Genomic DNA, 25,818 nt, shown 5'->3' on the forward strand with positions numbered 1-25,818 from the left:
ATAAAAATATACATGGCTACTTATATGTAGGATTTTTAGGTTCTATATAGATATTATAGAATTCTCTGTTCACATATATTTTTTGTCCCCTTTTACTGAGAGTTGCACCATACTTCATCACCTATATAGAGGTCTTACTGTATCCTATAACTTTAGTGAATCTATGACATAGGACGGTTTTGATAGATTCAGTTAGTATATGGGATGCTTTCATTTCCAACCCTTATTTTTAGCAACAGTGAATAAAAGCTTCAGGTGCCCTTGTGATTTATGAGATAGCACCAGGCACCAGTCCCACAGAGCTGGAGGAGGTAGAACTGGTGCCTGGTGCTAACTGTTTGGTGTGGGCATCTTACCACAGCTCACAGTCCTCTCAGGTAGGATCTACTCCTACTCTTCCCCTACATTTTTATTTAGAAACCATTCACATTTATAGAAAAATCTGAAAGGACAGTACAATGACTATTCTCCTTGCACCTAGGTTGTCCCCCACTTTAGATGAGCCATTTGAGCATAAGTTACAGATAACATAGCACTTTATTTCTAAATATTTCTGCATCTACCACCCGAGAACAAAGACCATTTGTATGGATTCCTGTTGATGTCACACTCAGAAAGACTAACCTAGATGCAATGTCATTATTTGGCAGTTCATATTCAAGTGCGTCTTTTGTTTTCCCTTTCCAGAATGTAGTCAAAGACTGTACATTGCAGTTAGCTGTCCTAGTTCTGAAGTCTTGTTTTCTTTTCTTTCTCTCTTCTTCTCTCCCCTCTTTCTTTTGCCTTCTTTCATTTTTCTTTTTCACAAATTAATATTTAAAAAAATGTCCAGGCCACTGATTATGTCTTATTGTATACTGTTGAAGCATCCATAATTAGCACCAATTACTGCCCACTGGAAGCTTGGTATGTGCACACACGTTCATGTCTGCTTCCCTTTGAATTTCCGTAACTTTTGTGTCTTCCGTGGAAGCATCTGGAAAGCCTCACTTCTCAGGACACCCCTGGGCTGCTGACAGCTCAGGTGTAGTTTTTGATAGGGAGGCTTCTGACAGTCACAGGCTTTTGGCCCCCCAGTTTCTTTCGGATAATGATAGTGAGTACCCAGTGGCCTTTTTGACTTAGAGTTTGGCTGGTTCAAGCCAGTTGTGTCTTTCTGAGCCATAATCAAATCTGTCAACTTAATGCTGAGCTAATCTGTATGTGGAAGAAAGCAGATCTTGACTTGATCTTTAGGGCTGTCACTTCACACGCCAGTGTTCCTCATCACCCTCTGCCGTGCCTGAGACTTCAGTGATGCCACACAATTTGTTATCCCGCGCAGGCTCTCTAGGTGTGGAGTCTCAAAGTTAACATTCTGTGTGGGGACACATACAAAGTGTACATTTTAGTCTTTCCCCCTGGAAATAATCTTTAAGTTTTAAGTTAGGAAAATGGGAAAGACTAAATAGGAGAAGTAGTTCTACATTAAAAATCTTGGCCCCATCCTAAAATTTGTCAAAAAGAACTATTTATTTTTATTTTAATTTGGTTGGCTGGCTGGTTTTGTCTTTTCCCTTGATTCTCGGTGCCTTCTCTGTGTCTTTTCTCCGTGAACTCACTGCATTTCAAAAGCAGCTGCCCACTACCTTAGAAGAGAAAGTCACAGCTGTGTGGCCACGGTGGGCAGTGTGGGGGAAGGCAGGAATCCAGCTTGTTATCAATTCACTCCTTTCACTTGAGAATGGGAGCTCTTCCTGCCACAGGTGAGCGCACAGTGTTGTTCAAGAAAACGTTGCTTCACTGTAAAGACAGAAAATGAAGCAAGGTAGCTTCCCAGGGCACTAAGAAATACGGTCTCTATTCTGCTGGAGGTAGCTGGAGATTATTGCAAAAGGTGCCGGTTATCCTTTAAGGGGAAATAGTGTGTTGATGTAATACATAAACGTGAAACCTGTCATACCTTGCCGTGGGTTCGGAATCCATGTTAATGCCTCTCTGGAGCTGTCTGAACTTTTTCCAATTAGATTCCCTGGGTTTCCTTGAAACACTTGCAAATGGAAGATCCACCTGATGCACACTTCGCTTATATTAATGCCCCCTTTCTGAAACCAGTGTTTCCAATTGTCTGCCAGCAGATGTCTTTCCTTTTGATGTATGCGACAATCTTGCAAAACAAAGGTTCTTCTCTCAGTAGATGAGGAAACTGAGACCTGGAGAGGTCAGGTCACTTGTAAAGCTCAGACTGTAATTGCAACAGATAGTAAGAATCTGATTCAGGCCAGGCAGTGGTGGCGCATGCCTTTAGTCAGTACTTGGGAGGCAGAGGCAGGCAGATCTCTGTGAGTTCGAGGCTGGCCTGGTCTCCAAAGCAAGTTCCAGGAAAGGTGCAAAGCTACACAGAGAAACCCTGTCTCGAAAAAAAAAAAAAAAGAATCAGATTCAGGCCAGGCAGTGGTGGCACATGCCTTTAGTCAGTACTTGGGAGGCAGAGGCGGATGGATCTCTGTGAGTTCGAGGACAGCCTGGTCTACACAGAGAACCCCTGTCTCAAACCCCACCCCACCCCCAAATAAAAGAGATTCAGACCCAGGTCTGTCAGATTCAGTTTGCTCTGTTTCAAGGATTTGTAAAAGTCTGGGTAGTACCTGATTAGTAACTGCTGAAGACCTGTGAGAATATAAGGAGACCAGTATATCCAGTTTTGTATTTTACTGGTTGCCAGCCACTCTCTGACTTTCCTATCTAACTTGGTGAACTGGCCAAAGATGAGACTACATCAGTGACTTCCAATGCCAGCATGGAACCAAATAGCCAGGCAGTGTCATGTGAGAACTCCCTTTAAAAAAAAAGCCAAGTTGGGGACAGACCCAGTGCTGACATGGGCCACAGGATTGCTTCCCTGTGCTTACATCCCCCCAGGTTAATGTCAGACCTGCGTATCCAGGAAAGAGCAGGAGTGTGTGCTCCAGTGCCCACAGCCAGGCTTGCCGGCATTGATGTGAGCTGGCTCTGGGATACCTGAACTTGCTAGCTGGCAGAAACCGGAGAAAAATGAGGCTTCTGGTACTTTGGATCAAGGCAGTTCTTACCCTCATCTGACTCCCTGTGAGGAGTGGAGTTAGGACAAGATGGCTAGAAATAGAGGGGACAGTAGAGCTGGGCTGTTGGAACCCCCAGTCACACCGTCTTCTTCCCACAGGAGCTCTTGCCTTTGTGATGAATATGTGATTGTCCTCTTTGTTAAAGAGGGACTTAAACAGAGGGGCTGTAGCATGCGTCTTCTTCCCTGTGCTAAACATGAAGAACATGTGTGAGCTGTGTAGTATCCACACACACGTCTGTGGACTGTATACCGACCAGTACTTTCCGTGGTAAAATTCTACATTAAAAATGATCTTCACTGACTGACAAGTTCAGCAGGTCTATTTGTGGTAGCAGAAGGATTTTGTAATTGTTTAGGGGTTGACGGAAGGTCTCCATGGTGAGGAGAGGTGTAGGGGTGAGGAAGTGGGAAACCATTTCCTCTATGGTAATAAAACATACCATGTGGCAGCTTGCTTTGAATATGAATCAGGGAGTTCATTCTTTGAAACAAATTTATGGTTAGCAGTAAGATAAAGGCCCGTTTTACTGCCTTATTTTTACTTAATAAATTTTAATTACTTTCTCTCCATAAATTCCAACATTTTCCATGCTATATCCTAATTATCAGATGTGTCATGTATAGCGTAAATTTCACAGAGTAATTGCCATTTGGGCTTTTGGGGCGACATGGCCTTATAGTCTTTCTTTTAATGCTTCAGTGGCTGGGTTTTCAGTGGAGACATAGGCTTGCTGTGTTACCTCAACTTCCAGAGGTGCTAATGGTACTCACTAGACTGTGGTTGTTATAGCATCGTGGGCTCACCAGGCCGAGGCAGAGGAGGGTCGACAGGAGTGGTGGGAGGTGCAGACGACTGGGAAAACATGGATTTTTTCCTTTGAAATACACCCAGATATTTTCCAGGATAATAGTCCTAAGATGGCTTTAATGAACTATATTTATAATTAATATAATTCCCCATAAAAATGCTCAAATCCTAGAGAATTAACTTGAGTAGGCTCTGAACCTTTAGTCTTTCAGTTTGCCTGGCAGCTCCTTTCCTAGGCCTAGATGCAGACTCTGAGTTCACTCAGTTCAAGCCAGGTGGAGTAGTTACATATGTCTCTTGTAAGATTAGTAGCGTTCCGTCATTCCTGCCTGCAGTGTATGAAAATGAGCCCTTAGAATTTGTAGTTTTATGTTGGCCCGACAGACTTGAGAATGCAGCATTTTTTTGTTTATTTATCTGTCAAAAGAAAACGTCACCGAAATAGATGAGAGGTGTATGTGCATGCTGTTGCAGTCGAAGCCTGCATGTTCGCAGATCCATGTCTCCCATTTCCTTGCTCCTTCTGGTGCAGAGCTAGGGCCCGTGTCAGCTGGCTCTCAGCTGGGTTTGGCCAACAGCATGCTTTGCTGAAAGAGGGCAGCTAGGAGGAAGGAAGTAGTGGGTGCTGCTTCTTCCTTCTCTGCCTGCGCTACCATCTCCCCTCCCCGAGGTGTGTGCGTGTGCGTGTGTGTGTGTGTGTGTGTGTGTGTGTGTGTGTGTATGTGTGTGTGCGTGCATGCGTGCATGTGTGCGTGCGTGCGTGCGTGCGTGCGTGTGTGTGGTGGGCTCTTTTTTGTGACTCCAGCCCCTGGGATGCAGACCCATCCTGTTCCCAGTGTTCTCCAGTAGCCCCACCCTTCTCCCCTGTCCCTGCAGCCCTAGGACAGGGTGGCTTTTTGCCGTGGAGAAAGCCCCTAGCTGCCTCACTGTGCCCTCTTTGACATTTTCACCCTCCTGTCATCTGGGTGATGAAGTCTTTGGTCTTAATTTGTTCTATTTTATATGCGAAGAGTATTTTCTTTTTCCCGACTGATGCATTTCTAGAACAGCTTTGCTTTTATCTCATAGCTATCATTGTTGGGGTGTTGATAAAGGGGATGTTAAATTATTCATTATCTTAGCTAATGTTTAATCAATTTGGTATTATATTTAGGTGATAGGGCAAAAGAAGAACCAAGCAGAATGATTTGATTGTCCCCTGGGCATTCAGCCTGGGAAGGGGGTGGTGCTTCCCTGAGGGCAGTGCTTGTATTGCAGTAGTGATGGGTAAGAGCTCCCACATCCTAGGGGCTTGTAGAAGCAGCAGTGTGTACTGAGGAGTACATTAGTGTGGCCAAAGGAAGAGTGTTGGCCTGATGTAGTGGAGCAAGAGGGGCCAGAGGGCCGTTCAGTGGGATCCTTCAGGGCTCTGAGGAGTCTCCGAGCACTTGACCTTCAGCCTCGGTGGAGGGGAGCAGTGAAGCAGAACTTTAAGCAGAGAAGTATCTGCACACACTGACTCTAACAAAGGCTATGCTGGAGGGGGTGTGGAGAAAGAAGACTTGGAGGGGAGCCTCTGGCCGGGTGAAGGGGCAGAAACCTTGGTGGAAGAGGGTGGGCTTTGGCCGGAGTCCTGGATTACCAGAGGATACAGGAGGGAAATCAGGATATAGTGAGGGATCTGGTGACTCTTCTGCATGTGCCTGGCATTGCATCAGGTAAAGTCTGTGGTACTCAGGGAGTAGGACACGCTTGTTTAATAAAGCGAAATGAATTTCAGACTAGAAGACTGTTTGTCATATTGAGGTCACAGCCTCTTCTTGGAGGTCCCCCGCATCTTTCTGGGTTGTTTTTGATGCCTTATGAGCTGGGTATATTTTAGGTTATAAAAAAATTATGGTTGCAACCCTGCTCATGTTTTACAGACAAGCCAAATAGTGGTTCTTTCTAAGAACCGTACAGTACTCCTATTTACTGCCCACCACTCCTGATTCTCTTTTCCAGGCTCTGATCCCCCCAGCCTCTCTCTTTTAGTCATGAAATTTGTTGACTATCCATCCACTGTGCATTTCATTCCCCACTCTACCTGCCACAGCTTCCTTCTTTCCTGATGAAAGAATTAACTTTCTAGCTGAGAAGTCATAGTATGAGTTCTTGTGTTAGAAGTCTACCAGTGGGACATTCTCTGCTAATTTATAAAATCCACAGCTCTACCTGTCACTGGACTTCCTATATACCAGGACTGTGTACTGAGTGTACTGAGTGTTTCAGAAAATTGAACATGGCACCCATGGAGCTGAGCATTTGGAAACAGATCTATAGAGCTAGAACCTGGTAAGAAATAAAACATCAGAGGCAGCACCTGCTTTAGGTGGTCTACAGTGAGGGTTTTGGGAGGTGCTGCTTTGGAGCTGTGGCAGATGGTGGTAGTTTTAAGAGCTAAAACTAACTTGCTGTATTCCTTGAAGATTCAGAGTTGAGTATAGTGATTGAGAGTCTGGGTTCTGGAGTCTGGCTTCTAAAATGTGCATTATCATGGCCAAATGACCTCATCTTGATGCTTCCCTTCATTATCCATAATGAGATCATGACGGTGTCTACCTTCAGATTACAAATGTATGTGATGCACACAGCATTCCTCCTGACATCCCAGCAGTGTGCAGTAAATACTTACTGTGGGTCGTACCTGACATCAAAGGGGAGTCTTTGAAGGTTCAGCTTGAGAGGTATGTGTATGAGAACCAGGGGTTGTTGACTTACTTCCTCAGAAGAGGTGGTAGGGCTAGCCCTATACTCTTTAGAGTCACTGAAAGAAAATTCTGGAACATGCTTTCTTCAGGACAAGTTGGTTGTTTGAACCATGATTCTCAGCCTACTCCTTTGATCATATTATATATAATCACTTTGTCACATAGAGAACTTCCAGATATGAGTTCAAAGGCCAGAAGGTGACAGGTAACACTTAAAAAGAGACTCAGCCATCACTGCCTCTGTGAAACTTTCCTGTTCCCTTCATTTTCATTTGAGTTCATTGTTCATGAGTCTGTTCAGATTCTGGCAGTCCAGGGATGGAAAGATGAACAGGAATCCCGTTCTCGTGAGATTTGTGATTGATTGTGTATATAACTGTGGAGCAGAGCTGGTCATTGTGATACAAGCACAGGTCGGGCGCACAGAAGCAAGGTTAGTGCATAGAAGGATGGATAGTAACTGGGCTACGACAGTGCTGGAGGCGCTTAGACTTTGCAGGGCAGAAGAGAGTCAGGATCTGTAGGTTTGTACAGGAGAACTGACCCCGGAGTAGATGTAGGAAGGAGCTAGAACATGCCAGAGCTTGGCCTTTTGTCTTGGGGCTATTTGGACCATTGAGAGACTTTGGGTAACAAAATGCCACAGGATATATTTTTAACAGCATGACTCTGGTGTGGAATCTAGACTTGGAAAGGCAGGTTTGTCTCATCCTCACAGGTTGATGATCACGGCTGGGGCAGGGACACGGTCTTGTTTATCTCTGTGTCCCTGGTGTTTGGCACATTATAAACATTTAGGAAATATTTGGAATGAAGCTAGCTCAAGTTGAAGTTCTCTTTTTTAGTTCTGTCCCCAGAACATGCTGACCTGGCCTCCCATCTGTCACAGCAGCGTGACTAAGATCACAATAAATTCTCCTTTCTTGGCATTCTTTTAGCTGGCGCTCTGTTTACTGGCCCCTCTGTGCAACTGTAGTGTGGTGATGATTGATGTTTATAATTCTGACCCTGAAGTACTTCAGGGCTCCTAAATCATCAGAAAAAGATTAAAATATATTCAATATCACTCTAATGTTTGTGTGTTTTACTGCATTCTTAGTCTTTGGAAATTGATGGCTTCTCAAGTGCTCGTGTTCTTGATAAGTACACAGTGAGAATCTGTGATCACCCACAACTTCAGACTCCCTCCTGGTGCCAGGAACAGGCAACTTACTGTGCATGCTCAGAACAGAGTGACCTGGGTTCTCTCCATGCCAAGGGGAGGAAGCATGCTGGACCAAAATGTGAGAGAAAGCCGAAGTTGCGAAGCTAGTAGCAGGCAGCCAGCAAATCAGATGTAGAGCAGGGAGGTAAAGAATGCACACAGCCAGGCTGTGCTCCAGCCTCAGGAAGAGCACATCTCAGGGCTGGGACGCCAGCACGGCAGCCTGTGTGCCTTGACGCTGTCCGCAGGCTCTATTAGTATCGCATTAACAACGGTCCCACGAGATGTCGGACACTGGCATGTAAAAGCACACTGATCATTAGATCATCCTGGTCCCCATACATGTCTTTCCTTGAAAGCCATTTTTATTGTAGGGCTGACAATATCATGAGACCCAGAATGGAGAACTTGGAAATGCTGGGAGATGACTCCATTGGCGCCTTTCTTAGGTCTCAAGAGGGGTGTGATGTTGTCTCTAGAGGGAGTTTGTTGAGTTTCCATTGGGGGTTTATGTATTGCTGTCATTAGAGATGCATCTATGTTTTCTTATACAGTTTACTTTCTAGTCTGTTAGACCGATCAGTTCTCTTCGCAGTTGAGAAAGCTGGTCACTGAGTCACAGGTATTCCGCTTGCCACCCAGGCAAGGGCATGTGTGTGCTTCAGAGAGGTTTCACCTATCATTTGGGCTCCTTAGCCAGGTCTCTCAGGCCTCTTTGGAGGGGCTTAGTTTTTCTTTACTGAAATACTGGGATAGTACTAATTTCCTTCTTTAGAGGGCTGCTGTAAAAGCCTAAGTAAAATTGTTAATGTGGAAACTCTCACTGGAAAGCGTTAGCTACATTAACCTAGTGGATATAAATACTGTCGTATACTAAATATAATATTACAGAGAAATGCCAGCTACATCAGAGAATACCTCAGATCTTCCATTAGAATATGGAACTTAATCTCATCAAGTTCAGCAGCCTCACAGACTTTCCCAAAATACAATGGGTTATTGATGAACCATTGAATCCCTACAATGGGGTTAGTAAGTGATTCCAGGTATTACTTTATCTGTTCTACAAGGTCACATCCCTCTTTGGAAAACTGAGGCATGTTGTCACTAGATATCCAGAGAAGTGGAACATGGACCTGATTCTAGAACTTAGCTGTCTCCTTTACTGTGTTACCTAGTCAGTGTCTAGTTCATAACCTCTAAAATTCTGTTTCTGACCTTGGCACTGGGACATTGTCTAGTTGTCTCTTGGGTCCAATAGAACCTGGGAGCTCCAGGAACCCTGCCAAGCCCAGAGCACAAGGCAGTGAGAGCACTCTCTGAGGGAGGTGGCCATGCCTGGAGGAGGCATCACCCCAGCCCCAGCCCCTGACAAAATCGCTGTGGCCATTTTGTTCTTAAAAGTTTGTTCTTTTTTCTGCCAGTTCAGCCACCCTCTCAGCCTCTTGGGTCCCACCTGTGCCTCTCCATTTCACACTTCACCACAGCATGAAGTTGTAGACCTGGGACCCTCCTCTCACAAATCACTGCCCCACAGATCCTGAGTGGCTCCCAATTCTCTTTGCAGAGAGGGACAAGGGATTCAGTCCATGTCATAATGCTCTCCCGGGCATTTGGAAACTCTTTTCTCTGATGCTGTATACCGGGGAAGGGTGCCTGGGATGGCAATTTATTAAGTGCCCAGTGGGCCCCACTGTTGCATACATTTTTAAAACATATTTTTCTGATTCGCAATCAGCTTGTGAAGCAGAGCTGACCACCTCTTGACTCACCAGCTTGAGAACCCGAGATAGCAGTTTGGACTCTTCAGGGAAGACGTCAGAGTAGGAGAGGAGCAGCTGTGTGGCCTGTGGCTCTAAAAGGAGCTTGTGTGGTGTTTGTCAAGGTTCTCAACAGGAGGTGTGTAGAAGCCGCGGTGATGACCGGCTTGGCACTGAACTGCCGCATAAACAAGAGGTCCCTGTTTGACAGGAAGCACTACTTCTACGCAGACCTGCCTGTAAGTATGCTGTGAGCTGCCCTTACAGGTCCTCAGAGCTGGGCCCGCTGCCTGCCTTGGGGGATGGAAGCAAAGGCCAGGGAGTGCGCCACTCACGTTTTCAATCAGCCCTCTGTCCATCGCAGCAGGAGGTGCTGCCCAGCCCTAATGAAGGCAGAGGCCCCCATGTTTACTAGATTGCCTGAGATTGTCCTGATCTCTGACTCCCTGCTTACTCTGTACTTCTGTTGGTTCGCTTATAATTGAACGGGGACCGGGAGAGGCCAGTGCTGTCAGGTTCTCCCAGCCACGGTGTTTGGTGCTAATTGCCTGTTAGGACAAAGGCTAGCCCCGTGGTTGATGCGGCGGCCGGTACCCACTGTCACTGCAAACATTGTGAGGACGTGTCTCTTTCATGTAGACTTTCCTAATAAGAAGGCTAGCTCCTCTGGAGACATCTGCCATCTCCCAAGGAGCAGCAGTAGGCAGGATTGGGAGCCGGAAGGAGCACAAACAACAGTAACTAGTTGAGCAGCAAACTCAATATTTACCTGCTTTTCCCCTAAATTTAGAAAGTTTCTGTTTTAAAGTGGTGCCAGTGTGAACAAGAGGCAATTTTTCATAGTATCGTGCTGGAACAAAATTGAAATGTTGAATGGGTTTCTGAAAATAATGTGTCATTTAATCAGCTGTTCTGATAGGTAAATATGATCTTGAAAAACAATAGCAATAAACATTGCCATGCTTCATTCTCCCAGAACTGAAGATTTGGAAGAGTTGGGTTTTAGTGGTGAGGGCATAAATAGACATAAATAAAAAGCAAGGTAAATAGTACTCTGTAGCTCCCCCCCAGCCCCCATTTCCACAACAAGTTCTGCTGTATAAATGAAAACGAAATGTTGGCTTTTTCAGTGCTGGGCATGGCACCTGGGGACTTGTACATGTTAGGTGAGCTGTGTACCACTGACTCATAAAACCCTGGAAGTGTTTGGACTCTGGCCTGTTCTTCCTGCCTGAGCAGTTCGGCATGTCTAGAACAGGTGGTCACAATGTTGCACAAGGCATGCGTATAACACGGTTCATTTGTTGTTTATCTGGAACTCATATTTAGCAAGGTGCCCTGGTGTTTCGTCCAGCAACCCAAACCAGAATTCAGGTCTCTAGGTGGAGAGGGGGCTAGCCTTCTGCTCAGTTCCCCAGGGCACCCATTGTCAGCGTTTCCCAGAGCCTTGTTAGGAGTAGAAATTCTCCAGCCCTACTCCAGGCCTCCTGCATCAGAAACCTTGAAGCTCACATAAAACATGCTATGATTTGACATGTCTACTTGTATTTCTGAGGTAGTAAAAATTTTAAGTCTTTCACTAGCCTAGTAAGGAGAGGTACCCACTTGGGCCAGTGTGGCCTGGAGATCTCCTGGTTCTGTGTGTGGCTTTGGGCAAGTCCCTTGGCCCCCCCTGCCTGCACTAGATAGGCTTGTGGGATCGAATGAGGGTGATGATGACTGTGTCCAGCAGGTCCTGCAGATGCTTCAGCCATTGCTCTCTGTTTATCTCCAGTCTTCCCATCGCCCTGCATTCCCAGTGTGTGTTCAAAAGTAATTCTTCTTTTCAGTTGAGAAGGGGCAGGCATCCTTGCAACGTCCATCAGTTGTTTTGTGCTGTGTGCTGTCCGTTAGCGGATTGTGAGCACATCACAATACCTTCTGGCCAGAGGAATAAGGGAAGAGCGGCTGGCAGATTGCCTACCCCAAAGAGCAGAACCCAAACAAGCTGAAATGCAGTGGCAGTTGCTGCAAGACTTGTTGCAAGTGGATGGCTAACTGCTTAGCTGGCATTCCCTAATAAGGGGCTCAGCAGGAGCCTGGTAATGAGATGCAGAATTTAGGCTAATGAGCTAAATGAAAACAATAAATTCTTCTCTTAGGGGCCTCTGACAATGAGATTATTGTTACTCTCAAAAATGGCACTCCAACAAGGAAGATGGGATTCATGTTCCTAATTGCATCATTATTGGGGGTGAGAGACTTGGGGTGGGTAATGGGGTGATGGGAAAAGCCAGAAGAAGAAAGGCTGAATTATGGCAGCACTGTATAAAGGAAGGTTTTGTTGTTGTTGTTGTTGTTTCCTCGTTTCGTGTTTGTTTCAAGACAACCTTTATGATGTGAAACTAAACGTGAAGTGAACCCCAGCATTCAGTTCTGGGCTAGTGACTAATCCATGTTGGTTTGTGAGCAGGCGGGCTACCAGATCACCCAGCAGAGGCTCCCGATTGCTGCCAAGGGGCACTTGACATACAATACCTACACAGGGAAGAAACGGAGTCAGGTGACCACCAAGACGGTGAGGATCAAGCAAATCCAGTTGGAGCAGGACAGTGGCAAGAGCCTCCATGATGACCTGAGGTCCCAGACGCTCATTGATTTGAATCGAGCCGGTAGGCTGGGTCTGCCCTACTTCTTCCAACTCTCTCTCTGCTCCGGGGTCTTGGGCACTTCTCTTCCCTTCTAGACTGTTCTCAAACCAATTGAGAAAGCAGACACAGGAGCCTGACTGGCGGATCAAAATACCCCTGTTGGTATCGGCAGAGCTGATGAGAGAGCACAGCCTGAGCCGTGCTCCCTGCCAGACTTGCCAATCACCCACCCCTAAAATCGGACAGCCCTATCTGCCTTGTCACGGCCCACAGCTGGATGTCCGTGAGCAGACACTGGAAGAAGAAGGGAAGCGGAGTTAGGCATCGACAAGCGGCAGAGGCGGGGGAGGAGGGCGGGCTGCTTTGCAGGCTGTGCATTGATGCCACGCTTTCCTAAGATTTCCCACTTCCTTAGCTGATGTCTGTCCAGACCAAGTCAGGCTGACTGGCCTCTCTCTGGTAGGAGTCGGCCTTCTCGAAGTGGTCCTGGAGCCTGACCTGTGCTGTGGAGAGGAGGCGGCCATAGCTGTCAGGGAACTGCAGCTGATCCTTCAAGCGCTGGGGACCAGCCAGGCGAACATGGCAGGTAGAGGCTACGTGCATGGTGTCCCTGCTCCGCATCGTCCCCCTCCCTGCTTCTGGCACATTCTATATTTAGCCTTCTCCACTGCACTTCTTTTTCCCCCTTAGAATTTCCCTCGGGCTCTTTTTATGAGCCCCAAACCCAAACTAAACACAAACAATACTGCATACATCTTGAGCCTGAGGATGTGAGCATAGGACTCAGGAGGCAAGATCTACCTTCTCCCACATGCTACATGAGAACTGTGGGGATTCGTGAGTGTGTTCAGTTCAGACCTTTCAGAAGAGAACATGGATCATGAATAATGATTCTTATTTTGTGAGTTCTACATACATAGCCAGTTGCTATTTGGGGAAGATCTAGGTTCTCTTCTTTGGCAAAATTGTCGTCCATCTGGAACGTTGAACTACTGTGATTTGATTATTACATACTATGTATCTATGTATACATATTTTGTGGATGCAGATAGTAAAATATCAAACTATTTTCCATTCATTTGTACAATCAAAATATCTTTAATCCCAGCACCTAAGAGGCAGAGGCAGGCAGTTTGTTCTCTGTTGAATGCAAGGCCAGCCAGATCTACAAAGAGAGTCTGAGGCCAGTCAGGGCCAAACAGTGAGACCCTGCCTCAAGAAACAACAAAAATAACCCAATGATTTTTAAAACAGAGTAAAAATGTTCATGTGTGTGCAGGTAAAGCCAGTTTTTTGGCTATAAACAAATACTATGATTATATGGGCCTAGAGATACAGCTCAGTAGAGTGCTCACCTGGCGTGTGTGAGGTCCCAGCACTACAAAAAGAAAAAGATTGTAGCAAACTGTCTTGGTCTTCAAGTTCAAGGAGAGAGACCGTTGGGTCTGGAGTATGATGGAAGTCCATGAGTGAAAGTGTCATAACGATACACGTTATTTCTAGCAAGTCCTAGGTCTGTTGACTTCTGTTTCTTCATGGCAGCTCTGTCTTGGCCTTTGCCTAGTGTTCCTTTACCTTCCCTGAAGTCCCTGGAGCAAATCTCTCCCACGGTTCCCCCTCATTTTCCCTTCCCAGAGGCGGTGTGAAAACTCCCAGCACCCTTGGGGCCCTCCCTGGCAGAATACAAGCTCTGCATTTACAGTCTTCTTTCCATAGCACGCACATTAAAGTGGCCACAGTGTGCACTTAGTAAGTACCATTAATGATGATGTTCATCTCCCTGTTGGTGCATAATACTGTGGATACCCTTATCACATCACATAATGTGTTTGCATGTAACAGAGGGTCTTCTGAATTTTTAATGTCACACTTGTCACATAGGGCCTCTTAAAAATGATAAATTATAACTCCAAATTGTGGTACAAGTGAGAACTGAAGACCAAGCTTGCTTATTTGCTCTCATTCATCCTTAAAGGCTGGAGAAACAACCCCTGTGAGTCTGAGTGGCATAAAGGTTAGCTGCCCACATGTTTCTTTTATAGAAACAAGACCATGTTAGAATAAGGGAATTCTCTATTTTCCATTTATCACTCATGCTGCTTTTTTGCCCACAGAACATAAATGAAATATGGGCAGGTTGGATGGTTAGCCATTAATACGCTAAGCGTTGATTCTGTATCATCTTTTTAAAAGTTTCTAGATATTCTCAAAATCACTGACTCCTGCAAACCTATGGAATAAACACCTGTTAGCTGAGGGAGAGTCCCCTCTGGGTCCTAGCAAAGAGGGAAGCCACAATGGCAAGAGCTCATGAGTCAGTGGCAGCTGAGCAGGTCCACTAAATCTCATTTGTTATGACACTTCCTGTTTCTTCTCCACCCAGTCAGGCAGCTTTGTTTCCAGTGCGGCAGCCAGGAAGTGCGAGCTGTTCTGAAGTGCCTTGGAGCACTGAGGGCTGCCTGGGGGCCTGAGAGTCTCACTTCCCTGGCCATGAGCATTTTCTTAGCCTAAATGTCTTTGCTCCTTTTTTCATGTGGCCACTGTGAGACCCCTGTTGTGCCAGCCCTGGGGGCTGCACTTGGAACTGAGGGCTGTCGTGAAGAGGTGCCACTGGAGACCAGTAGACTTGGCGCTTAGGGACTGAAGTGTGAACTGTTCTGGGCTCCATTTAGTGAGCTCCTGGTAGTCTTGCTAATGAGCACAGACCACCATAGCCCAGTGTCTAAGTCATTTCCTTCTCGTGTTCAGCGTGTTGCTGCTGTTAAAAGAGATCCCCAGAGCAGTGTGTTGATCTGAATGGGAACAGAAGTAGACCTACTAAGTACCTTAACAGTAATACTAGCTACTAGTTGGAAGGTTTAGTATGTGCTTATTAAAACAATTTATCCTGTAACTTAAACATTCCGACATTCCTGGGAGATAGTGGTATACCTGTTTACAAGTTTGTCCAAGACTCATTACAAGTGTCTGCACTGGGCCTGAGCCCAAGTGTGCCTCCCTTGTTTATACCTGGTACCACACTTCCCGGCGGTCAGCCATACAGCATCAGGCTGCCAGAGGGACCTGCTCAGAGAAGTAGTAGGTGGAGAAGTATGATGGACAGAGAGCCTGGATCCGAGATAGAATCCAAGCCTGTGGCTTCTAGCAGTGCAAACCTGGGCACGTTACTTGATTTCTTGGAGTCTTTTTTCCTGCACTTTTAGAAGTCATTCCCAAATCGTTGTGTGGAGAGAAAGAGACGGAAGAGAAAGGCAAGCAGGGAGTCACTGGGTGATGAGGAGAGGAGTGAGTTTGTAGGAGCAGGTCTGGGGTTCTGGTGGGGACGTGGTTTGAAATGCCACAGGGGTGTCCAGGTACCTTTGTCACTGCCACCCTGTTCCAGCGAGTGGATGTGGTGGCGGCTGTAGAGCAGCAGCACGGGATCTGACAAAGGCCTGTGCCACACTCTTCTGTCTGCAGTTCCGCTCATCGCGATGAGTGGGTCCCGTGAGCTGTAGTCAGCAAACGTTGATCACGTTGGGCCGCAGTGGACTCAGTGGTGGAACACCTGTCTAGCATGTGTGAGGCCTATCTCGGCTCTGCAAACCGAGGTTTTTAGTCAGCCCTGCCCCCTGTTCTGTTCTCAGTTCTGGAGATTATTCAGCAGAGAATGACCGGCCGTCTCCACAGACCTCCCTGTCCAGGCCTCAGACCCTCACTGTTTGTGGAAACGGTTTTCTGTCCCCACATTTTATTCTTGTTCAGATGTGTTTCAGAAGACGTGACTAGTCTATCACGGTGCTCAGTGGTGTAGTTTGTAGCGTAGCTGTTACAGCTGTCTACTCTGAGAAGATGGAACTTGAGCTCGATGACATTCTTATGTGGGAAGGAAGGCCCCTCAGTGGGACAGAATGCACGGAGGTAAACCTGACTGGTAAGGCTTTCATGCATTGGAGGGAATTTAACTTAATTTGTTTAAAAGGCATTTTGTCTTCACGAGGTAGAATGTCTTTTGTTAAAGTCTGATACTATATCTGAATCCAGGCTAGTGAACTCTCTTTCAACACGGCAGGACACTAAGTGATTCTCTTCAGACATTTATGTAGTGTGGGATTCTCTGGGAGAGATGAAAATTCATGCCTTTAGTCCTCTTCCAAATTAGAATTCTAAATCATGAAAGTGAGTAGTAATTCAAGGTCCCCCGAGTTTTTTTTTTTTTAAACTGTCTCCCAAGCACCGAGGTTTGGTCTGCAGAGCTCAGCATACTTGGGCAGTTTTCCTTTGAGCTTAATGGGCCTTTCATGTGATTCTAATTATAGATTAGTTCTAGTCAGACAGGTTGGAGACTCACTAGGAACCAGTGTGAGACAGAAACCAATCTGTTTGCTTATTGCTCAGGAAAATACCAGTGTGTTGGAATTCGTCATTCAATGGGATTTAATTTCACTGGACAATAACAATGGGTCAGACCCAGTTCTAGATTCTGAAAAAGGCCTTGTCCCTGCCTTGAGGACCTTACCCTTGGGAAGAATTACATCAACAGAAAAAATGAAAATAACTATTAGTTATTTTAAGGAAATAAATGCATCTCAGTGCTGGAACAACTTGGAAAGTGACAGTCTTGTTTTTCAAGGCCACTCGGCAGAGTTGATGTTCGATTAAGAACTAAAGAATGACTCGGGGCCCTAGCCAGCCTAGAACAAGGTGATGAGCATTCTAGGACACAGCTAAGGCAAAGGGCCTGGCCTAAAGAAGAGCTCAGAAAGTACCACCATGGTTACCAAGGTGGCAGACTGTAGGAAAGGCAGAAAGGCAGAAAGGCAAACAGAGGGCAGTAGGCAGTTGTCGGAAGTGCACCCATCCAGGTGACATGGGACTCAGGGAAAGGAATCGAGTGAGAGAACACTTAGACTGGGCTACGCTTTAGAAGCCACTGTAGCTGCTGTGGAGAGTGGGTCTCAGGTCCAGAAGAGAAGCATGAACCCATTCGAGAATGAGAGATCAGGTACAAGGTGATGCTGCTGGACAGTGATGGTGGCAGAGATGATGGAGAGACAGGTAGACTCGAGATGGTTCTTAGGATGAAGGCTCCGACAGGCTGCTGTGGCAGAGCAGAGATGGAGGAAAGCAAAGGCGGCTTCCAGGAAGTTGGAAGAAGCAGGGTGTGGTGTTATCTGAGACGGGAAGAGAAGGACAAGAACGTCTTTGCAAAGTGGCAAGTCAGGATTTGGATTTGGAAACTGGAATACCTATAAAGCCTGGAGTAGGGCTCAGAAGTCTGTCAATGGAGATCTAGGCGTCATGAGGACACAGATGATATTTAAAGCTGTAAACCACTCTGGAAAGCACGGGAGTCGAGAAAAGAGTCCTGTGTTTTCATAGGAAAAGGATACAAGCAAATGAGGTGCAAATTGAGTGTTCAGGAAAACCATGATAGCATTCAGTGACCAACACTGATGTAGGAAGGAAGGAAACCAGGTAGAGGTAATCCTGGCTCACAGGAGGATTGTGAGTTTGAGGCCAGCTTATGCTGTATAGCAAGTTTGAGTCCATCCTCAGCTGTATATTAAGGTCCTGTCTCAAAAGACAGAGGAAACGAAGGATTAATTGATATGTCATAGTGAGGTGAGAACAGAATGTGTCTCTGCCCACTGGATTTGGCACCAAGGGGATTGTGGCAGCCCTGACAAAGCATCTTGAGAGACCTGAGGACAGAAACCAGGCTGTGGAGGGTTAGGGTTAACTGGGTTGAGAGTGAAGACAGTGTGTGCACTAACTTGTTAGAGAGGATTTGCCCAGAGGGAAAGCAGAGAAATGGCTGCTGACTGATGGTGGGGAAATTGGGCTCATGGCAATAGGTTTTGAGGCTTTTGTGTATCTTCTTAATGAGAAATAAACACTATTACGTGTGTACATATCAGAGGGAATGCTTAGAAAGATTGATGACTTGTATGGAAGAGAGGATTAGTGAGGCCCATGTCCTTGGAGGGCAAGAAGGGATTGAAAATTGGGCCCATCCTCAAGGGCCTTTCCATTCTGGTCTTAGCAAAAAGCTTAGTTCACAATAGATATCAGTCACTGGCTCTTCTATGTGGCTTATGTTCCTTGTGTTCTGAGAAAGCTGCAGGACCTCCACGGGGAGGCTCGCTTCCTGACAGCAATGCCTAGTAGAGGGAAGGAACACTCACATGTAGTCTTGGAGGTTGAGCCTGAGGGACACAGAGGTAGTAACCTGGATGAAGTTCCAGTGGAAAGCTAGATATGGGCTGCACATCTGTAACCGCAGTACTCCAGAGGTCTAAGCAGGAGGACAGGAGTTCAGGGCCAGCCTCAGCTACATAGTGAGTTTGAGGGCAGCCTGAATGGCATGAGACGCTGTCTCAACACTCCCACCTCTTTGAAAAATGAAAATAAAAAGCTCCGGTGGAGTAAATAGTCGACTGCTCCCCTGTCTAGCGGTGGCGGAGCTTTCCTATGGAATGAATGGTGTGACTGTTGGTCTCACCAAAGAAGATCTTAGATATGAAGTAGAGGAGATGACACAGTGGGACCGCTGTGCTCCAGTAAGCGATGGACATGATAAAAGCCACACCACACCAGCATGGTAGTCTTGCTTAGTTACATCGTTGGGACTGGACAAGAGGCCCTGCTGTGTTGAGACAGGATGTGGTCTCAAAGGTTGCAGTAGCAGAATGGAGAGGAGTGACGAATCTGAGCGTGTCTGGAGGGACCTGATAGATTGGAGGTAAAGGACAAAGTAGGAAATACAAGGTGACACCAAGGTTCCTAAGTGGGTGCCACTTCTCAAAATTCGGAAGAACGTGGCTTCTTCAAAAGCTGATTTAAAAATCAGCAACTGTAGAATCTGTGCAGTTGTTGAAAAGTCAGAGCCGGCAAAATAGGTGGAGCCGCTCCCGAGCTGAAAGGCGTCTTGTCAGGTTTTCAGAGCCGCAGAGTGGGGAGCTGTTCTCAGGGGAGTCTGGGAGGGGTCGGTGGCTGGCTGAGCAGTGGTCTCAGGCTGATAGAGGATTGTTGCTGCAGCTCCAGGGTGGCAGTCACAAAGAGCGCTCCTTTTCCTGACATGGGATTTATTGATTCTTTTAATTGTTTGAATACGTTTTTGTTGTGGAACATTTGGGAAATGAATTTATTTAGCCCATCATCAGGTTTATTAAATTTAAAAACCTACCTAAGAGCTAGGAGCAGTGGCACACACCTGTAGTCCCAGCTACTTGGGAGGTTGGTATAGGAGGATGGTAAATTCAAGGCTTGCCAGGGCTCCATAGTGAGACTGTGTCTCAGGAAATAAATAATAAGAGCAAGATTTTGTCTTCCCATCTTGTTGTAAGGATTGCACATAAAGTTGGAGACTAGAACTTGAGCTTTCCTTTGTAAGATAGAAAATGTGATGACTGCTTGTCTTCATATCTGTCTTGGAGTTTTTGCCTCTCTCTTCTTCCTCAAAATCCTTTGGTCCCTTCCACAAACCACCTGCTTCTTTAGGGTCACGTCTCCTAAGCCAAGGAGCTTTCCAGGGCAGAGAAGGTCCCGTAAGGATGGGTCAGCTCTCTTCTCACCCTTCCACCCATCTCGCTATAGTCTTTCTGCTTCAGCAAATCCTCATGGCAACCAGGGAGCCTTCAGGTGCCTGTTTATGGAGAGAAAATCATTACAGTGCCTGAGAAGGGAGGGGGAACAGCCCAGGTTCCAGCTCCTGCCCTTGAGCTGTAAATTCTCAAGGACTGTCTTATAAATCTCCTCAAAACACATAGAGATCCTATTTCACCAGAGAGCACTGGAGGGGTTTCACATGATCATTTTTGAGGCTTCCCCCAAACCCAGCTCAGATACTTGGAAAATAACCATGGAGTAAAACTGAAGAGTGAACCTCGATTTTAATAACCTTGTTCTCGTTTAGCACACGGATACTACATAGATCCTTCCAGCTGTGCATCAAGAATGTCTGTGTGTGCACAAGAAGAAGCCTGTTTCCACACACCTCAGGACTCTGACTTCTTGCCGTGCCAGGGGAACAGATATGCTCTCCAAAGCTAGGTTGCTCTAACTAGACAGAAAATCAAGTTAGACACTACTTACCTTGACGTCTCCACACCCTACAAACATATTGCTTCAAAGAATTTCTACAGGTTTTGTATTTTCTCCTTCCAGAGGGTCAGCTGAGAGTAGACGCCAATATATCGGTGCATCACCCTGGGGAACCTCTGGGCGTCCGGACTGAAGTGAAGAATCTCAACAGCTTCAGGTTCTTGGCCAAGGCCATAGGTGAGTGTCACCTCCCACTCCTGCGGGCTTCTCTGTGTATCGTCACCTCTCGTTTGTAGTGCACAACTGTGTTTACTGGCTCTGCAGCCATCACTAGTTCGCACAGTCCTGTGGACCAGGTAGTGGTCCTGCAGACGCTCCAGCAACTGTCAGGTTAGCAGAAGCGAAGCTCTGAGACGGCCTCTGTCACGGGGGGCCTCTGACTGGAGGCTTCTCCATCCGTGTGGTCTCTTGTCCTTCGTCTGTGTAGCCCAGGCTTTTGTGTTTGCCAGTGGAGGATCCCAGGATGGAAGAGGCAGGAGCCTCAAGATTCACTTGTGTCCTCAATTCTGGAATTCAACTCACACAGTGTCACTTCGGACACATTTCTTTCAAAGCAACATGAATTCAAGCCAGACCCAAAGGGAGGGAAATAAACTCCACCCACTTTGGGAGGATTTGCAGAATATGGTGGCTGTGTCCTACCTCATATCATACGCTATAGGAAGTCAAGTTCATTTTTTAGATTGGATGTAGTCTGTTTGGTTAGTATGTTTCTACTTTTTACTGTTTCCAGCTAGTAGATTGCATGTGCCTGTTCAGTCAAGGTTGGTTTTCCTGGAGCATACAATGAACATTTCACTGATGACCAATGTCTGCGAACAGCTCATGTAGAACCGGCTAGCACATGTAGAACAGGCTAGCTCCATGGGCAGTTCCACAGAAGCTAGAAACAGCCTAAGGGAGGCCGTCTCAGAAGACTCGAGTAGATTGTAAAGGCAGAGACATCCGTAGAGGAGGGAGGGGTGAGTGCTATCAGGAGTACACAGACAGCAGGCCTGCTGAAGCTCTGGCCTTCGCGGTGCCGCAGCCAAGATGCTTAGTGGGCACCGGGTCTCTGGGGGAGGAGTAACGCAGTTCAGAGAGGTTGTTCTTGCCTGGGTAAACCTCGTGTCCCAAACCTGAAATGATGAGCCAGCCTTAATGCAGACACCTGAAGGGACAGACTTTTAGAGGAAAGGCATGAACATGGTTCAAGGGATTACTCATGGGACAGCAGGATAAGGGTAAGGAGTGACTCCTGTCTCTGAAAGGGGACACAGTCCACTTTCTGAAGCCACCAAAGGGGTAAGGAGAGAGGCTCGTGCTTAGAACCTGCGTTTGTGAAGGAGCTTGGAACGAGTGGAATGTCTCTGCCTTCACCCTGGACGTGCCATGTTCAGGGCTGCGTTGATCTACGAGGCGATGACCAACCAGAGGCAGGCAACCAGAGTTGACAACTTGTCTGTAACGGGTATGGGAACCCGGGTGTTTTTAGCTGCCCCGAATGTTTTTTTGAATATGAAGTGCCCTCTGAAGCAGCAGTCAGAATTCTACCTGTGTTCAAACACAGCCTAGCAGAACCAAAGCTTTGCCACCGTGGCCTTAATCCCCCAAGCCTGGAATTCTCCCACCAGGTTTTTTCAAATCATGTTGGACCTTTTAGCCATCATTTCAGGTCAATCAAGGAGAACACTCAGGTGACGGAGGGGGATACAAATGGACCAGTTTGGTGCTGCTGTCTCTTAGCAGCCAGATTAAAAGGTCTGAGCAAGGAACGTGGGGTAGGAAGTTGGGAAGGCTTACTTTTGCAAAGGGCCTTAGCAGTTCTGTGTTTCAGCCATGTTTAGCTGTGTTGATTGGCATAGTCCATCTATTCTGTTGGGTAGTGGGAGTATGCGTTACAAAGCAGTGGTCACAGATATCTTGGAAAATAAAATGAAAATTATTCTCTTTCCAAAAGTGTACATACATTTTCACCCATATTTTGTATAAAAATTTTGAGGGTTACCAGGGTTCCTTGTGACCCATCTGCTAGTCCTAGGATAAGAAATTCTAATAGGCCACAATCCTAGATCTGCAGTCACTGGACCCACATAGCAGTCCCAGTCCTTCTACCAAGGTGTCTGTAGTCTGTACTCAGTTGTTAATCTCTTTGAGCTGAGATGTCCAAAAAAGAAAGAGGAGGGAAGAGACATGCTTCTTAAGGCCCTTCCCAGTTGTGAGAAGAAAATACAACTCACAAGGGAATGATCATCATAAATAGTCTCCTTGACTTTTTTTCTTTAACTTAAGAATTGAGAATGGTTTCTAATTATTGCCTGCATGGATGAAAGGGATTAAAAATATACTAACTTGCTGTGTTTTTTTTTTATAGACTATGAAATTCAGAGGCAAATCACTGAACTTGAGAATGGAGGTGAAATTCTAAATGAAACTCGTTCATTTGATTATAAGCTGGGGTGAGTTTCTATTGATAAGCCTGTTGACCACAGCTGGGAGGTTGGGGCTCAGCCATGGACTGGTCATGTAACAAAGGTCCTTAGCTTCTCTGTAGCCATAAGAGAAAAGATCACTGCATCCCATTGGAATGAAACATGGTCTTCTGGGCCCTGGAGTGCAGCTGACCCAAGCTTATACAGAAGTGCTTAGTCTCACCTCTAGGCTACCTTTTGCTTCCTGCTTTGTGGCAAGAATTTTTATTCCCTTAAATCATCTGTGAGACCTCTCACAGCCTAAGCTTGATGCTTAAAGGGCTAAGAGCTGGTTGTAGGGATACGGTACCAGTTATTTTTCTGTTACTGTGATAAAACACTATGATCAAAAGCAGCCTATGGAAGAAGGAATGTATTTTGGCTTGTGATTCCAGAGGTAGGATCCATAATGGCAAGGGAGGCTTAGCTGTAAGTGGCTGGAGCAGGAAACTCTGAGATCAAGTCTTCAACCACAACCACAAACCAAAGAGAACAAGTTGCAAATGGGCAAAGCTCTGAACTGCGAGTGACATACTTCCTCCAGCATGACTGAACTGTCCCCTGAAACAGCACTGCCAGCTGGGGACATTCTCATTCTCACCACCACGGATACTGTTCTGTGGTGGTTTAGATAACAGGGATCCTAATTTTTCTCAGTCTGAATTTTAAGATTTTTTTACTTTAAGTAAAATACCAAAGAATGCTCAAAAGTCTACAGAGTTTGTCTGAAAGCTGGCTGGGGTTTGGCTCAGCAATAGAATACTTGCTGCAAATGCTTTAACACCCCGGGTTCAATCCCTGTCTGCACATACACGAAATATTGAAGCAGTTTGGTTTTGTTTTTACAAAATTATTTTTCTAAGCATTTCCCTTTATTTATGTAAAATAGGAGAGCCATAGGAGATAGAAGATCTGGTCCATAGGAGAGCCCATAGACATCTGAAGAGCTTGAATTTGCCTGTCATGAATTGAGAAAGCCCTATGCCTGATAGCTGTTACTGTAACAGATATTTGAGCTACTCATCTTAGAGTTAATTTTGGTTCACGGTTTCAAAGGTTTCAGTCTGTGATTTGGCCTATGGTGGTACATCATGCCCCAAGCACATGGCTGAGCTAAACTCCTGATCTTGAGTGTTAGCTTGATTTGATTAGTAAAGCATACCTTTAGGTATTTCTAATGGTGTTTCCAGAGACCATTAGCCCCCAACTTTATGAATGTTGAATCCCTTCATGGAGTCATATGATGGTATTATTAGGAAGTTGGGCCTGGTAAGAGGAGAAGGTCTCTGGGTGCATGTCCTTGGGTATATATCTTTGTCTGTTCCTGTATTTCCATTTCTTTGTTTGCTTTGCCATACTTTCCCACCATGATGGACTAATACTTCTGAAGCCAAAAACTAAAATAGATACCTGTTTTCCCTCCTAGGTTGTTTCTACCAGGTATTGGTAAGCATGAAGAAAGTAACACACTAGGAAACAAAAGATAGAAGGTGGGACCAGGGTTCCACAGTCTCCTTTGAGGGCATATTCTAATGACCCAAAGGCCTTCAAAGGCTCCATCTCTTTCTGACACTTCTAAAGTTTCTACCTCTTCTTAATAGGACTAAGCCTTTAACACACAGCCTTCGCGGGAAATACTTGAGCGCCCTCCCCTTTCTGCACGTGGTCCAGCCAGTTGCACACAGTGTTGACGTAATGCTGTCTGCTCTGCCTGTTGCAGGTGCACCATGCCCATGAGAGACAAAGAAGGAAAACAAGACTACAGGTGATTACTCCTCATCAGGGTACACTTCAAATCCATTTGAAAATCAGCATAACGATGCTGGAGAATTTGGGCAACCACTTGTTTTTACATGAAAGAAGTCAAGATTGCTTATTTTGTTGTATGTAAACTAGGAGAAGTGATATTTTCTTGACTTGATAGCTGCAGAGTTCCTTTAATAGGAATTCAGTTGCTGGAAGATACCTGTCCACAGGTTTCCGTAACAAAGATGCTGTCGTTTAACTAAGAGGATGGCAGGTGAGGGAGCCTAGGCTTACATTTGCTGGTAATATATTCTGGAATATATTGGGAGGATGTGAAAACGGTCTGTTAATGGAGGGTCCCTTCAAACCTCAGGTGATGCTAGTTCATTGCCAAGATAAGCAAATTAGGGCACCAGTTCACCCATGGAGTACTCACCTATTATGTGAGAGGTTGGGGGGGGAGGGCTGTTATGTAACAGAAGATTTTCACATAAAACAATAACGATAGCTTAAGATAAATTGAACCTTTCACTTTTTCTCAGAGTTTAGCAGATTACAAAGATGGAAGCTCTAGTAGTAAAGTTGTGGAATTCGCGTGGCTTTCCTTTGTGAAGTGTGATGTACCTTCTCCGCCAGACTCCTGTCATGTGCCTATCAGAGGCTACAGGGGCTTTCTGTTGTTACAATGGTCTTCTAGGGTCAGACTTTTCCACCTTCTTTATTCTCCCATGTTGCTGCTCCCTGTAATTCCTGACTGACCATGGAGTTTGCCTTTTAACTCGGCCAGTGGCTTCTCCTAGAACCCCCATATTAGACAGCAGTGAGTCTCCAGAAGCCTTCAGAAGACAGACTGCCCACAGCTGAGACTTGGTACTGCACTGAGGAATTACCTCTACTCTAGGTCCTCCCTGCATGGCTGAGCACTACCCTGCATGGCTGAGCACTACCCTGCATGGTTGGGCACTACCCTGCATGGCTGAGCACTACCCTGCATGGTTGGGCACTACCCTGCATGGTTGAGCACTACCCTGCATGGCTGAGCACTACCCTGCATGGTTGGGCACTACCCTGCATTGTTGAGCACTACCCTGCATGGCTGAGTACTACCCTGCATGGCTGAGCACTACCCTGCACGGTTGGGCACTACCCTGCATGGCTGAGCACTACCCTGCATGGCTGAGCACTACCCTGCATGGCTGGGCACTACCCTGCATAGCTGAGCACTACCCTGCACGGTTGGGCACTACCCTGCATTGTTGAGCACTACCCTGCATGGCTGAGCACTACCCTGCATGGCTGGGCACTACCCTGCATTGTTGAG

The 25,818-nt window shown here is 46.2% G+C and overlaps 1 protein-coding gene across 2 annotated transcripts in view; it reads left to right on the top strand.

Moving 5' to 3' along the window:
- Positions 1-25,818, top strand: part of Gatb (glutamyl-tRNA amidotransferase subunit B) — a 77,227-nt gene that overhangs the window by 17,007 nt on the left and 34,402 nt on the right. Inside the window, exons 3-8 of one of the 2 annotated variants that reach the window (XM_006985329.4) lie at positions 9,712-9,825; positions 12,039-12,237; positions 12,680-12,802; positions 20,365-20,478; positions 22,655-22,739; positions 24,472-24,516. In XM_006985329.4, the coding sequence (XP_006985391.1) occupies positions 9,712-9,825; positions 12,039-12,237; positions 12,680-12,802; positions 20,365-20,478; positions 22,655-22,739; positions 24,472-24,516 (680 nt within the window). The remainder of the gene's footprint in view (positions 1-9,711; positions 9,826-12,038; positions 12,238-12,679; positions 12,803-20,364; positions 20,479-22,654; positions 22,740-24,471; positions 24,517-25,818) is intronic. The other variant, XM_042279228.1, reaches the window with a different exon arrangement.

Source organism: Peromyscus maniculatus, chromosome 6 (assembly GCF_049852395.1).
Source record: "Peromyscus maniculatus bairdii isolate BWxNUB_F1_BW_parent chromosome 6, HU_Pman_BW_mat_3.1, whole genome shotgun sequence".
In the NCBI taxonomy this organism is placed as follows: Eukaryota; Metazoa; Chordata; class Mammalia; order Rodentia; family Cricetidae; genus Peromyscus; species Peromyscus maniculatus.